Here is a 15,873-nt window from a genome sequence, read left to right as displayed (position 1 = left end):
AACTGAGGCGGTTGTTGTCAACAACCGAAAGTCGGTGCAGCAAGCGGTGATCAGTGTAGGCGACTGCACGATCACTTCGAAGCGCTCCGTCAAACACTTGGGGGTGATGATCGACGACAAGCTTATCTTCGGTAGCCATGTCGATTATGCCTGCAAGAGAGCCTCCACAGCTATTGTGGCACTGTCCCGGATGATGTCCAATAGCTCTGCGGTGTACGCCAGTAATCGCAAGCTTCTGGCCAGTGTCGCCTCGTCCATACTGAGGTATGGTGGCCCGGCTTGGGGCACGGCTTTGAGTACCAATAGCTACCGTAGCAAGCTAGAGAGTACTTATAGGCTAATGTGCCTGAGGGTTGCGAGCGCGTACCGTACCGTGTCACACGATGCACTCTGTGTCATCACCGGTATGATGCCTATTGGTATCCTTGTCATGGAAGATATAGAGTGCTTCGAAATGCGCGGCACAAGAGGCATACGCAGGACTGCCAGACTGGCCTCCATGGTCAAATGGCCGCGTGCGTGGGACAGTTCCACCAAAGGAGTGTGGACTCACAGGTTGATTCCGAGGTTGGATATCTGGGTCAATAGGCGCCATGGAGAACTAACATTCCACCTAACACAGGTCCTTTCAGGCCATGGATGCTTTAGACAGTATCTACACCGTTTCGGTCATGCGGGTTCTCCCGAATGTCCAGTTTGTGCAGGTTTAGAGGAAACGGCGGAACACGTTTTGTTCGTGTGCCCGCGATTCCGCACAATGCGCGACCGCATGTTTGCCACATGCGGTCGGGACACGACTCCGGACAATTTGGTCCAGAGGATGTGCGAAGACGAGTTTGGCTGGAATGCCGTTTCATCGGCTATCACCCACATCGTCTCGGAACTCCAAAGGAGGTGGCGCGTGGACTCGAGGAGTAACTAGTGCAGACGCTAAACAACAGGTGGTCCAATGGTTCGCAGTCGGCTACGTAGGTCATACCGGTGCCCTACGGTCGAAATCGACCCTTACAGCGATTAAGTGGCCGCGGGGAGAACATCCTGGTAGCGCTGCTGTCGTGGCGTCGGCCTACTGGGTTGGATACGAGCCTCTGGTTGTTCGGGGCAGGTGGAGGCCCCTTCGTCAGCAATCCCAGCTGGTGCTAGCTGATAGGGCCTGAGCCTTCAGTAGGTCAAATTGCGAAGCCCGCAGTATCAGTTCTTGATACCTGCGGTGCAGCTGGGCGCGGGCTTAGTGGTCGACCCTGCCCGCTTTCAGCGGACAACGGGAGGTGAGGACCACCCGGGAAGCTGGCAATGCGCCAGCATGCTACCTTGGTGGACCCCCATAAGCGTGTCATCGATGTTCGTTGCTGCATGGCTACGCAGCTAACCTGGAGGATGCGATGTGCAATAGCCCCTCTCCGAAGCAATGCCTTCTTGGTGGTCCCGGAGAGACGAAGGGTTTGGCGGCAATGGAAATGGTTTAGTGGGTCGGGGGTGTAGTCCTGTTTACTGCTTGCATGTAGTAAATGGTCCCCAACCCCACACTCCCGGACCTCGGTCCGGAGTCTGTTGAGCAGATTATCCCCCCATTGCACAGTGGGCAAAAACCGACCCAAAATCGCACTTATTTCGTGCCGCTGATTTCAGGAGGTGGGAAGTAGCTATTTTCATTGAAAAACATGCGAGGAATCGAATGGCGCCATTTTCATTCACCGCACGCCATCGGAAGTACCTCATTTTGCCCCATTTTCCCCTTTCTGCTATGAAAACTAGAGTTTTTAGGAGTTTATTTGCTTCTGCTGATTAAAATCGATGAATTATGTAATTGAAAACCCATCGGAAAACCAAATATGTATATGAAAAATAATATTTTTGTACCAGTTTACCCTTTTTTCCCCTATAATTTAGACATTTTGATAGTTTCAATAAATTCCTCAAAACTGACACTTGATTTACAATTCATAACTCGCAAACCCTTCCATTAAAAGTTTGCGAAATGGACTGAGAGATAAATCGAACTATGCGGACCACGACGAATAGCTCATTTTACCCCTTTTCCCCTAACATTTCTTCATATATGGCAGTTTTACGATATTTCATATTACTGCCGCCAGATTTTCAATTCAAACCGACAAATCCTATTGTAAAACAGTAGTATGTGAAAGCAACATATGCGTGAATCATGATTTACGAACCATGATAAATAGCTCATTTTGCCCCATTCCCCCTATAATTAGCTTTATACGAAGATTCACTATTCTTCTGAATACTGAAGTTAGATTTTAAACTTTAAACATATAATTTATTTTGTAAAATAGTATGGGAATTTGACAGATACATATGTCAAGTTTAGCGTACCATGGTGAATAGCCCATTTTACCCCTTTTCCCCTACACTTCGATACATATGAAAGTTTAACGATATTTCAAATTACTGCGGCTAGATTTTCAACTCAAACTACCAAATCCTTTTGCAATACAGTAAGTAGAAGCAACATATGCGTAAATGGTTTACGAACCATGGTAAATAGCTCATTTTCCCCTTCTCCCCTATAATTAGCTATATAAGCTCTCCTATAATTAGCTATATAGCTTCTCCCCTATTATTAGCTATATAGCATATATGAGGATTATGAGGGGAAAAGGTCAAAATGAGCTATTTTCCTTTACTGGTTAAATAGGATATATGTATATGTCGCTTTTACTTACTGTGTTGCGAAAGGATTTGGTAGTTTGAGTTGAAAATCTAGCGGCAGTAATGTGAAATATCGTAAAATTTCCATATATTCCGAAGTATAGTGTAAAAGGGGTAAAATGGGCTATTCACCGTGCTACGTTAAGCTTGATATGTGCATCTGTCAATTTTCCATACTATTTTACAAAATAAATTATATGTTTAAAGTTTAAAATCGAACTGCAGTATTCAGAAAAACCGTAAAACCTTCGTATATAGCTAATTATAGGGGAGAAGGGGGAAAATGAGCTATTTACCATGGTTCGTAAACCATGATTTACGCATATGTTGCTTCTACTTACTGTATTGCGAAAGGATTTGGTAGTTTGAGTTGAAAATCTGGCGGCAGTAATATGAAATATCGTAAAATTGCCCTATATGAAGATAAAACAAAAAAAAAATGAGCTATTCGTCGTGGTCCGCATAGTTCGATATATCCCTCAGTGTATTTCGCAAACTTTTAATGGAAGGGTTTGCGAGTTATGAATTGTAAATCAAGTGTCAGTTTTGAGGAATTTATTGGGCTCCATCCCATTACCCCGAACGCCATTACCCCGAACGCCAGTACCCCGAACGCCACTACCCCGAATGGGTCACTACCCCGAAAGCCATTACCCCGAATGGGTCATTACCCCGAACGCCACTACCCCGAATGAGCCATTTCCCCGAATAGTATGAGATACAGTACAGTATCTTGTTTTGCGTGCAAAAATGCATCTCTAATGAAGGCTGGAAATTAATGGCACGTAAAATTCGTCGGTAAAATGTTCATCATATATTTTCCCTTCTTTTATATACCAGCTATTCTTTCGAAATATCTTGATGGCAACTATATTCTTCTCATTCTTTCTGAGACAGTGCCTGTTTATCAGCTCAGTGGACACCTTCGCAATTCAAGGGGTCATTCACAAATTTCATTTCGCCAAAAATTTCCATTTTTAACAACTACCCACCCCCTCGTACTTTTTTTGTATGGAAATTCTACATATTGTGAATGGGCTGTAACATTTTGAGGACAACCACCCACAAGCTCTTTTGCTCCCCTCAGCGTTACGAAATTTGTGAATGGGCTTTAACAAAATAAGCCTTTTATTGACTGAAAGGAATTGGAATCCATAACCCTCAATATGGTGTTGCTTAACAGATGCGTAATCACCGGTATTTGGACTTATTGGTGGTGTTCATATTTCAATTTTGTTTTTGAACAAATATTTTTCTTTCTTATGAATAAAGGTTGTGTCATAGCATCACGTTGTTACAGTGATCATTCACGTCATAGCTGCAAACATTTCACCAGAAATTTGCCCTTCTTTTTTAAATAGGCTGCTCTTTCACGTTTTTGTTGGATAAGCTAGTCACTAATATTTCCATATAGAACAGCTTTTTATAAAGGAGTATATCTTGAAGGCATTCACTAAAGTGATTCCTGCTATAATTCTAATCGGAAATTTTCCCTTTCTTTTATCTTCTTGTATTAAAACAGACAGGTCTCTTGTGGATTAACTCATAACTTTTCTGCCATCATTATTTCTTAATTATCTTGAATCAAAAAAATATTTTTTTTGTGGTTATCTCACAAAAATTCAAATTAATGACCCCACAAATCAACAAAAGTTCTTACTGTAGCGTCAATCAGAGGCCGCCGATTTTTCTAACATGTACAAGTGTACAAGTGCGATAGCGGAACGGTCGTCTATTAGGTTGGTTTTTAGGCGGGTTCCATAGAACAACACTTGCAGCGACTATCTCAGGGTGAACTTCCATTACCATCGTTTACGAAACAAAATCTTTAAGAAGATCTTAATCTTAATGCCCGACACCTATAAAAATGAGTAAAGGAAGTGGCTACCGAGTTCCAATAAGAGACTTTACTACATCCTAAATTTGTGCATATTATAGCTATCCTTCTCATAATAAATTCACCCTTCTTTTCGAAATAGGCTGTTCTCCAGAGCATTGCAATGTGGCTGTGTGAATCTTCCCAAAATTAGAGGACAAAACTTAGTGTGTAAAAATTATTTGCTGAACAACTAGCTGCTTTTTTATCTTCTAATATTTGAAAAATACATTTTTGAGCCAAACTCGTGAAATACTCATAAAGAATCGTACCATTATCTCCCCACTCTCTAACTAGAATATGTCTCAAAATGTTATCCATTCGGGGTAATGGCGTTCGGGGTAGTGACCCATTCGGGGTATTGGCGTTCGGGGTAATGACCCATTCGGGGTAATGGCTTTCGGGGTAATGGCGTTCGGGGTAGTGGCGTTCGGGGTAGTGGCATTCGGGGTAGTGTCATAGAATCATTTATTGAAACTATCAAAATGTCTAAATTATAGGGGAAAAAGGGGTAAACTGGTACATTGGTCAAGTTTGTCCAAAAATATTATTTTTCATATACATATTTGGTTTGCCAATGGGTTTTCAATTATATAATTCATCGATTTTAATCAGCAGAAGCAAATAAACTCCTAAAAACTCTAGTTTTCATATCAGAAAGGGGAAAATGGGGCAAAATGAGGTACTTCCGATGGCGTGCGGTGAATGAAAATGGCGCCATTCGATTCCTCGCATGTTTTTCAATGAAAATAGCTACTTCCCACCTCCTGAAATCAGCGGCACGAAATAAGTGCGATTTTGGGTCGGTTTTTGCCCACTGTGCATTGCTTAGAAGGAAAAAAAAAAAAAAAAAAAGACTTCAGTGAGCGACAAAAGTTGATACTACTGCCAAAGCCGTAGAAACCACCGGCGTATAAGCCGATATGCTTGCTGGATACGTAATCCTGAACAGGCTTACGAAACACGCGGAGAGCGAGAACGGTCTGTCGAATACGCAGCTCGGCTTTCGTAAAGGAAGGTCTACTGTGGACGCCATCCAAACAGTTGCGGAAACCATGGAGACAGTTCATAAGCAAAAAAGGCAAAGAAACCGTTATGGACCTATGCACAGGTTCACTATTTGACGTTTTAGAGGTGCCGAAGAAATACTGTAAGGTGGTTCCGGGAGATAAGGGTCTGAGTCCAAGGGTCATGTCAATACACTGTACACCACTTGAGCAATTCAAAAATAATTGCTCAGGTACAGTGCATGGGCTGGTTTTAGCGGGTCGTCGTTGGTGCGTCATCCCCGCATTCCCTGAGTTACCTACTCAGTGGATCTGCTTGCAGATTTCCCCCTTGTGAAAAACAAAAAAAAGAGGTGCCGTGTAGTGGAAAGCGATGAACCGGATCGCCGAAGCGTCAACGAAACGGAAGTCATCCTAAAACCGAAATTGTCGGCTTCGGCCCTTGGATGTCAGCCTGACGATCAAAGAAGAAGAAATGAGTGCGATATGGCCTTGGGTCGTTGGGGCGCCGATGAACCGGAAGTCGTTCCCCAATCGAATCGTCGGACCAACCTCAGCGCACGACAAGCCAGCCGAAGAAGAATGAAGAGGTGCTTTGGGTAAGCAGGGAAACCGATAGTGCGTCATCCTCAAACCGGAACTGTCGGACCACTTCTGCAACTCGAAGACGAAGAATGCGCATAGCGTGTAATTTCCCAGGACAGAAAAAAAAACGCGACGGAACTTACTTAGAAAATGCTGGAAGAATACGTTAGGCGGATCAGGTTTATGGAACGCAGATGAAGAGAGGCAGCTAAGCATCGAAACGAATGACGTGGAACTTCATATTGAGCTTACGGGAATCTCGCTATTACCGTTGAGGATATTTTGTATCAAGAGGTCGTTGTGAAATTATTTCTTCAAGTCGTGTCTATCTTTATTGATTTAAATTCGCATAGTTTTAAACATGGGTGCCAGTAGCCCAGCCTAGTAAATGTAAGGTTGAGAAATTAATCAAACTCTCGTCCTGACGTATCGCCTTTTGCTGCTGTAAGTGATCGAACCAACGAGAGATGTTCAAATAATGCTCCTTGTCCAATGGTTGTAGGTTGACCTGCACATAGAACAATAGGTGATTAGTGAAATGTTTAACAATTTATATGTATAAGATATATTTACCATTGTGTCTTGAATAGCGTAGAAAACCACAACGTCTGCCAAGGTTAATGTGTGTTTCACCAGGTAGGAACGGCTTTCCAGATATTTGTTAAGTTCCTTTATTGAAAAAAACATCAAATATTAAGAAATTTCTATGAATAAATGATAATAAACACAAATCAGTTACACGCTACCGTAATCCGGGGTATCATTGATCAGCGGGGTAACATTGATCGGAATGACTCATCTGGTGAAATGTTCGTATCATCATTTTTTGATGGCACATTTCTAAATCATGAATGGTGCTTCTCTTTCTTATATTTATGAGCTAATAAAAGTGAAAATTTTTGCGAAAATTGCGTTTACTTTATGCGTAAATTTGTCACCTTTTTGAAACAATGATTTAAATGGGTAAGGATGACGCTACCGAAGATTCATGTCTCTCATAAGTTCTGCAAACGATATGAGCAACGAAAATGCGGTTCTTACTAAAAATGGCATCGCCAAAAACGATTCCGTTGTCAAAATTTTCATAAGTATGCACAATTAGGCAACATTGACGAATTACTGTAAACAATATAGAATTTCCTTAGGAAATTGCCTACCTTGAGGCGTATTCCGTGGTTCGAGGTGTTTTTAATTTTATAATAACTCAAAAAGTAAATGACTTGTAAGCGTTTGGCCTTCATATTCGGCTTCAGGGACCATGATTTAAGTAAGTAACGACATTTTCAATGTCACCGAACGTAGTTTACACAGGTGATCAATGTTACCCCATATCAGCTAAATAAAAAAATCACTCAAAACATTTTTTTAAACATACTCAAATCTTTCAAAAAACAAAATGCAGTATATAGTCACGAGCTATAGGTGGCAGTACTTGTTTTAAAAATATAAAACTTGCAACATTTTCATTTTCAAACGAAATATTTAAGAAATATTCAAAAAAATGATCAATGTTACCCCGGATTACGGTACCAGGAAACCTCAAATTCGTATACTGCCCCTATTCGAATAACTGTCCCATGTGTATAGGAAATATCACAGACTATGGGACACTTACGCGAATTTGGGCAGTATAGGAATTTTGATGGACATTTTATAGTAGATATTCTTAGTACTTAGTAAGGATTCAACTTAATTAGGAATCCCTCCACTGAAGTTTCCCACGAATTTCCTCTTGAGTTTTCTTTAGAGAGTTCTCTCTCATTTTACCCAGGGATTACTCCAGAATTCCTTATTCCAGCAATCCTCCAAATTTCTCCAAATATTAATTTCATAGATACTTGCAGGACTCGTTTGTTCAGAAATTACTTCAAGTTTTCTTTCCAAAAATAACTACCGGTTTTTTTGTCGGGATTATTTCCAATAAGTTCTGAGAAAAATCTTGTTAATTCATAGATGAAAACTTCCATGGGAAATTTCTTAAATAGATTTTACGAAGCCCCGGAGGCACCTGTAGAATTGTTATTAGAGGTTATCTTGGAAAAAATCTTTGACATATTCTGAACGAACATTTGGAAGAAATGTCCGTAGAAGATACACTGGATACATTTATAGATAAATCGCAGGAAGAGTTCTTGGTTAACAAAATTCTAATCAATTTGTCAATTATTTTTTGGAAACCTGTAGAATTGTTATTAAAGGTTATCTTGAAAAAAATCTTTGGCATATTCTGAACGAACATTTGAGAAAAATGTCCGTAGAAGATACACTGGATACATTTATAGAGATATCGCAGGAAGAATTCTTGGTAAACAAAATCCCGATCATTTTGTCAATGAATTTTTGGAAAAAAATCTTATGATAATCAAGAAACCTCTGGAGTTATTTCTTAAGAAAAGCGAGAAACTACTAGTTAAATTCTTGGAAAAGCCTTGACCAAAAATCTCGTGATGATATTTTAGGAAAAGCCATGGAATAATTTTTGATTGAACCTTCTGAAAAATCATTGAGACAGGGTGTCTATTAGATGGGAAAAAAAACCTGAAAAACCTGGAATTATCAGGGAATTGTATTCAACCTAGAATTATCGGGGAATTTCGGCCGCAATCAGGAAAATTATTTTGAATTGGTAATACATAGTAGAATATGTCCTTTTTGTGATACCGAAATTTTTAAAACGATGTTCTGTACTTTAATTTTATAGTCATTTTTATTTATTCAACATCAAATATTTTTGAACAATAAAGTACAACTTAAGATTTCCAAGTTGGTAAATGCAAGTACAGTTCCCAGTTCCAGTTAGTTGTCCATTTTTTAGGAAAAATATTTTCGCCTATTCAACAAAATTAACAAACTTTGTAGAAAAATTTGTCTTAGATCCCGAGGAAAGCCTAAGAAGTTTTAGTGATTTCTTCAGATATTCGTTCTCAAATTCTTTCAGGAAGTTTTCCAGGAACGCTACCAGCGATTTCTCAAGTGATGCTTAGGAGAATTTCTTTGAAATTACGACTTCTAATAATTTTTACAGAGATCGCTATGAAAAAAATCCAAGTTATTATCCCACGATTTCCTGCAGATGTTTTCTTACTGTTTCTTTCGTCGATTTCTCCAGCTGTTACTTCTAGGAGATTTCCCACAGATCCTATAGGAGTTCTTACATATTTATTACAATCGTTCCAATGTTTTTCCTAGAAACGTTGATTATTTTTCTTTTATGCCAGGCATTTTCATGCGGATTATTTTAAAAATTCATCTACGATTACTCTCAGGAATTGCTAAAAAAATCGGCATTTCTCCAGCATTATTTTGAAATACTATTGCAGCGATTCGAATATTTCTCAAATATTTTTTTAAATAAAAATTCCAAATCTCCATGGATTCTTAACAACTTAATTTAAAGTTCAATTTCTTTAGAAATTCTTCAAGGAATTTTTGAAAAAAATCTTGTGCGACATAATTCAGTTATTTGATTTTTTTAAGATGACTTAGTAATTTATCAAGAAAATCCTAGAAAGAACTTCATCAAGAATCCAGGAGTTCAAAGATCATTATAGAAATTCATCGAGGCATATTTAGAAGTTACATAAGTTTCATAAGCGATTACTCTAGATTTTTTCTAAACAATTCCTCGCGATTTTTTTTTTCAAAGTTTTTTTCCCAAAAAATCTGAACAAAATTTTTGCCATTTCCCTTGAAACATCCTTTGATGAATGATTGGAAAATTCTTTGAAGACTTCATTGAAAAAATTAAAACAATGGAGGAATTCCTGAAGAAATTTCGAATTTTTAAAGATGCTCTAAACGGGAAGGTTAGAGAAAATCGAAGAATCAATGGATAAAATTGCTTAAAAACTAGGAATTTTCTTGAAGAATGAAACGAACTTTGGAGGAATCCTGATACCTAGAAAAAATCCAGCTTAATTCATAAAGAGAAAATCATGAAAAAATTACTTAGAAATCTCGTGAAATAGCACCAATCAAACTTCTGAAGAGATCTTTGGAGTAATATGTGAAAGAAATCTACAGCAAAACGAGCAGTTATACTTGTCGTAATGTCACGAGGAATTTTAAAAAGAGCCTTAGAAATGTTCTTAAATGATTGCCTCAAATGAGTAATCAAACTCTCATGTCGTGGTTTGTGTTAGGTTTATTTTTTCAGTTAAGAAATCTCTAAAGTTGTTTTTTCCAAGGCGGCCAGTCACTACCAGTCCTGATTACCAAGATATCATCTATGCAAAAATACAAAACGGCTTTTAAATTAAATTTAAAGAAAATCGCAATTTTTTCTTCAAATGCTTACACATTTTTTTATTGCAGTGACAAATATTTTGAAATTTATAATAATTTGTTAAAGTATTTCGAAGCCAGAATCTTTGAAAATACATTTTTAGTCTTCTAAAATTAAAAATTTGTCAATACCTAGTTTATATATTTCGAAGAATTTCCTGTACCTGGATTTTTTTTCAAAACCTGGAAATATCAGGGAATTTCATTTCTGTAAATGAGTAGACACCCTGAGAAATCTCTAGAAGAATGGAGGTATCCTTAGAGAAAATCAAGTATAAGTTTTGGAAGAAATCCGGAATAAATATCACGAAGGAATTCTTAGGAAAATAGAAGAAATTCGTTGATGAAGAAACATCAATGAAAGAACAATTTGCTAAATTTGTGGAACAAGCTTTGGAGTCATTTGTTTTTGAATGCCTTATGCTGCATAACATAGCTATGAAGCTCATAGCGTCATTCCTCCTACTACACTTATTTCCATTATGGTTCAATTAACTCACCTCTAACAATGCTTTCGCAACGTGCTTGTCTTTAGCGGCCGGCGAAACATACATCACTGAATAATCAACCCATTGAGACACCTGAAGTTCTGTTTCGATATCTGAAAAACTATCGCGTATGACATCGTTCTTGCTTTCTCGGGCCAATGATTGAATAATAGTTGAAAATCCGGAGATACTTTCATTAGTTTTCGGTGCGGTTCTTGTTATGATCTGTAAAGAAATTGTATTGATTTTTATGCCTTAAAAGGAAGAAAAAAAATCAAACACGCACTTTTTCCGAATTGTATCCTATTTTTCCTGGAGCGACCTTCATAAAGCTGGCGGCTTTTGCGACCTGTTCCACACTAGCCATTTCCACTATTTATAAGTTACGATTGATTGAACTTTTTAATTGGGCAAATAGCTTCTAAAGTTTAAATTATTTCTTTATTGCGTGGAACACGCCTGACAACCTTATGTTTGTAACTATACAATATAATAGAAAGGAACTGACACATATAGACGTCAATCAATGTTTGGTACCTACGTATATTCTTTGTGGTTATGCGTTAGCGTTAACGTTCAGGGTTTTCCCGGTTTCCCTCCCAACATTGTGTTTTACGTGTTATTTAATTTGACTGTTTCTACTCGGGTAGCGTGCATATGAATATTAAGTTATATTATTAAAATAAAGTATTTGAATTGGAATTTGTATCTAGTGATTGAATTTGTATTTGTATCTGGTGATTGATTTTTTTATCTAAGTTTGCGTGTCAGAAAAACTGGAAATATGTATTTGATAACAAATTAATATAAAAAGCAAATCAATCATACTAACAGTTGAATTAATCATGAACTGCATACCTACTACATTTGCAACTGAAGTATTCAGTTATCTGGATCTGGATGATAATAGCTAAGAAATAGTAGCTCACGCAACAAGTTACAGAATGATGATTTTTACTTTACGAGTCGTACACTTACACTGTTCGACAAAAAAAGTCGATCTGAATGCACAGAGACCGGACACCCCGGGCTTGAAAGTATAAAAATAAACAAAAATAATGGCGTTTTCAGAATGTTCGTGTCTGCCCCAGGTCATTTTTTAAATATACTTGAACTTTTTGGATTTTTTATTTAAAAATATAATCTAATCAATAAACCGACACAGTGTTTTATATTCAGGACAGCGGAATTCATGTGCCATATAATGTTTTCAACTTTAAATACAATATGAAGTGTTGTAATAAGATTTGCTGGGAGCCCTCCCCCTTTTTTGTACCCCCCCCCCCATTTTCAAAGTATCGCAAATGATGGAATATTTGATATACAGGGGGTTGTCTAAATAACTGGGACAGGCAAAAATTGGGCCAAATTTGGAATGCTGTAACTTTGACAAAAATTGACCGATTTCAATTCTTAAAGAAGTAATGGACGGGTCAACTAATCTAGTTTTGAGGTGCATCCATGGAGATGAACTATGACCACCGGATACCGGTGATAATCCGGATTTCCGGAAGCATGTCTTATGCAGTAAAAGTGGCCCAAAAGTGGCCACGGTAGTCAATTATCCATTTCAGGTCTACAATAGCCCTATTTAGCACGAGACTTGAAAAATGAATCGTCGCACGATATGTATTGGAGTTCAATTTCAATTGTCCCTAATTACAGGTTCCCTCGGGGACATCCGGTGGTCCCGGAAGTAGTCACTGTAGTCAACTATCCATTTTGAGCCTACAGTTGCCCTATTTACGACAAGACATGAAGAATGAGCCGTCGCATGATATGCTTTGGTGTCAAAATCGAAATGTCCCCTATGCAAGGTTCCCCCGGGGCACTTGGCGGCGCCATGAGTGGCCAAATCTGTACAAGACTCATTTTCAACTTATAATAGGGTATTTTATGATAAGCTAGGGAGAAAACAATATTGCGCGACATATTTTGAGTTAATAAATTGTTTGATCCCAATTCGGATCCACTACCGGCACCGATTCCGGGGAAATGGCCATATCTTGGTTGTTTCTGGACCGATCTTAATACTTGGCGCACCAATCGCTTCTGAATTTCATCTTCTATCTTCATGTGTAGTAAAATTTTGATTTTTTAGCCGAGACCTTTGCTAAAAATTCGTCATAATTTTACTCTTCTGATGGTCCCATAGGAGTTTTAACTTTCGAACTCCTCCTCCACCCCATACGCTTCTTGCAAAGGGGAGGCTTACAAGACTTGGTTTATCAATTTGATATTTGATTCGTAGTGTCCTCATGTGTCATCGTCTTCAATCCGTTATTTTATTCGTCTGGCTCCCGCGTATGTCCATCGTCTTGTTTTCTTAAGTTTCCATCAGATTTTTTATTAATGGTTTACATTTCCGCTTGAATCGATTTTCATTAGCCTCATACTTTACTTCATCTGGAAGTGAATTGAAAAGTCTAAATCCTTTGAAAAATAATGAATTTTGTGTTCCCGTCATTGTCAAATTTGGTAGTCGAAAGTCATTTGCTCTTCGTGTCGCATATCGATGCACGTCTGATCCGTATTGCACGTTCTCGGTCAAATATTTCGGTGTCAATCCATTTCTTATCTTAAAAACAAGAGTCAGTGTTCGAAAGGTTATTCTCTCTGATACTGACATCCATTGTAGAACTTCTCTCATTAGTCGACTTGAAGTCATTCTGTCACATCCTAATATTAATCTCATTGTCCGATTCTGCACAGTTTGCATCCTTCTCATTTGTCGTTTTGAAGCCAGAAACAGTATCGAAGCGCAGTATTCAAAATGTGGGGCGATTAGAGTTTTATATAGCATTATTTTGTTATCGAACGTCAGATATTTGTTGATTTTACATAACATTCCATACTTTGATGCTGCTTTACGTATTATGTAGTCAATATGTTCGTTGAAATTTAGTTTCTCGTCAACTATTACTCCTAAGTATTTCACCAGTTTTACTTGCTCCACAACCTCACCATCAATAGACAATGTATCCAAATATCCGTTCCTAGATTTGTTTGTTATTACCATATACTTAGTTTTTGTTACATTTAACTTCAATTTCTTGATCTTCAACCATTCCGTTAACTTATTTAGTTCAACCCTCATTACCGCATATGCTGCTTCAATGCTGTCTGCAATTACAAACAATACTGTGTCATCAGCAAACAAATTCAAATTACCCAACGTTACTACATCCTTGACATCGTTTATGTATAAAATAAAAAGAATTGGCCCTAGCACGCTACCTTGTGGAACCCCTAAGTCAACTCTTTTGCACTCCGATTCTTGTCCTCTATATAAAGTACACTGCATTCTCATAGTCAAATAACTTCTAAACCATTCAATAACCGTTCCACCAATTCCAAGTTTTCCTAGAGTATTGATCATTTTTTTCCTGTCAATTGTTTCAAAGGCTCTTTTTAAATTTCATAATTTTACTGCATAAGACATGCTTCCGGAAATCCGGATTATCACCGGTATCCGGTGGTCATAGTTCATTTCCGTGGGTGCACCTCAAAACTAGATTAGTTGACCCGTCCATTACTTCTTAAAGAATTGAAATCGGTCAATTTTTGTCAAAGTTACAGCATTCCAAATTTGGCCCAATTTTTGCATGTCCCAGTTATTTAGACAACCCCCTGTATATCAAATATTCCATCATTTGCGATACTTTGAAAATGGGGGGGGGGGTACAAAAAAGGGAGGAAGGCTCCCTGCAAATCTTATTACAACTCTTCATATTGTATTTAAAGTTGAAAACATTATATGGCACATGAATTCCGCTGTCCTGAATATAAAACACTGTGTCGGTTTATTGATTAGATTAGATTTTTAAATAAAAAATGCAAAAAGTTCAAGTACATTTTAAAAATGACCTGGGGCAGACACGAACATTCTGAAAACGCCATTATTTTTGTTTATTTTTATACTTTCAAGCCCGGGGTGTCCGGTCTCTGTGCATTCAGATCGACTGTTTTTGTCGAACAGTGTTATCTAACGAAGCTTGTCGAGTTGGATGACTACGATGAGTGCTATAAACATCGACTTCTGAAATGAGTTGCTTACATTTTTTTGCAAAAGGCTACTTGAGGGTATCAGATATCATATCGAGATGCGTTTGTCATTATTTTGACATTTATAAAATAGTTGTGTATTGATAAATTCGTAACTCAAAACATTTGCGTATTAGAAAAGAATTGCATAATGAGTTATTACGCCATAGAAATCAGTTACGCAATGACTAATCAAGTCAAAAAAATACGTTTAGTATATAAGTGCATCGCACAGGCGATTTTCATAAGATTCGATCGACAAAAACTCCCCATGCCCCCCATGAATTCAAATTGTACAAACTATGATTAAAAATAATCTTTAAAATACATAGTGCCGCACAAAACCAAATACATAAAACTACTATTATTTTGAGGGATTCCACTTGGGTCTTGTCTGTTTTAGGCTTATCATACATCCAGATTTACCAGGACAAGTCCTGATTTTGAGTTTGTTTTAAAGCGTCTCTGACTATTCAAACTGAAATAAAAAAGTTTTATAATTTATTCGACGTGGACCTAAAAATAACTAAATTACAACACCGTCAATTTTCTAACCACGTGGCGCAAGTGAAAAGTTTCTTATTAGAGATTGAATTTGTGTTTGTTCTCTAAGCAGCTATAAAAAAAGGTAACGATCTCATTTATTTTAATTTAAAGTCGTTATGATGTGAAGAATCTCAACTATACGATTTCCATTACCCACTTGCCCCACTTAGACAGTTTCGCAAAAATCAAAATGTCTGGGATTCAACCAGTCACCCCCTAGTCCTAGTTGCAATACTAAAACAAACTACCAGACAAACTTTCATCCAATTTGGAGAAGATTAGGAGGAGCCTCAAGTCGAATTTGTGTTTTTTGGCTATTTTTTACATTCAAAAAATTCTAACGAGAATTTGGAAAAATGAAAATCAA

At 37.9% G+C, this 15,873-nt stretch overlaps 1 protein-coding gene across 1 annotated transcript; it reads right to left on the bottom strand.

The window, feature by feature from the left end:
- Nucleotides 1-6,450: 6,450 nt before the first annotated feature.
- LOC5569120 (eukaryotic translation elongation factor 1 epsilon-1) lies at nucleotides 6,451-11,419 on the bottom strand. The gene is made up of 4 exons (XM_001652673.2): nucleotides 11,203-11,419; nucleotides 10,929-11,141; nucleotides 6,718-6,813; nucleotides 6,451-6,652 (listed from the first exon to the last, which is right to left on the bottom strand). The coding sequence occupies exons 1-4, from the start codon at nucleotides 11,281-11,283 to the stop codon at nucleotides 6,500-6,502; spliced, it is 543 nt and encodes a 180-aa protein (XP_001652723.2). The 5' UTR covers nucleotides 11,284-11,419; the 3' UTR covers nucleotides 6,451-6,499.
- Between the last annotated feature and the right edge of the window lie 4,454 nt (nucleotides 11,420-15,873).

The sequence above is a fragment of the Aedes aegypti genome, chromosome 2 (genome assembly GCF_002204515.2).
Source record: "Aedes aegypti strain LVP_AGWG chromosome 2, AaegL5.0 Primary Assembly, whole genome shotgun sequence".
Classification (NCBI taxonomy): domain Eukaryota; kingdom Metazoa; phylum Arthropoda; class Insecta; order Diptera; family Culicidae; genus Aedes; species Aedes aegypti.
The sequence above is the reverse complement of the archived record's forward strand: the minus strand, read 5'-3'. Positions and strand labels throughout refer to the sequence as shown.

Bases quoted from the DNA above. Each gene is read 5' to 3' on its own strand.
- LOC5569120 (XM_001652673.2), bottom strand. From the start codon at position 11,283: ATGGCTAGTGTGGAACAGGTCGCAAAAGCCGCCAGCTTTATGAAGGTC. The intron at 11,142-11,202 runs GTGCGTGTTTGA...ATTTCTTTACAG, and splicing joins TAGGATACAATTCGGAAAAA to ATCATAACAAGAACCGCACC. The intron at 6,814-10,928 runs GTGAGTTAATTG...TTTTCAATAAAG, and splicing joins TTGCGAAAGCATTGTTAGAG to GAACTTAACAAATATCTGGA.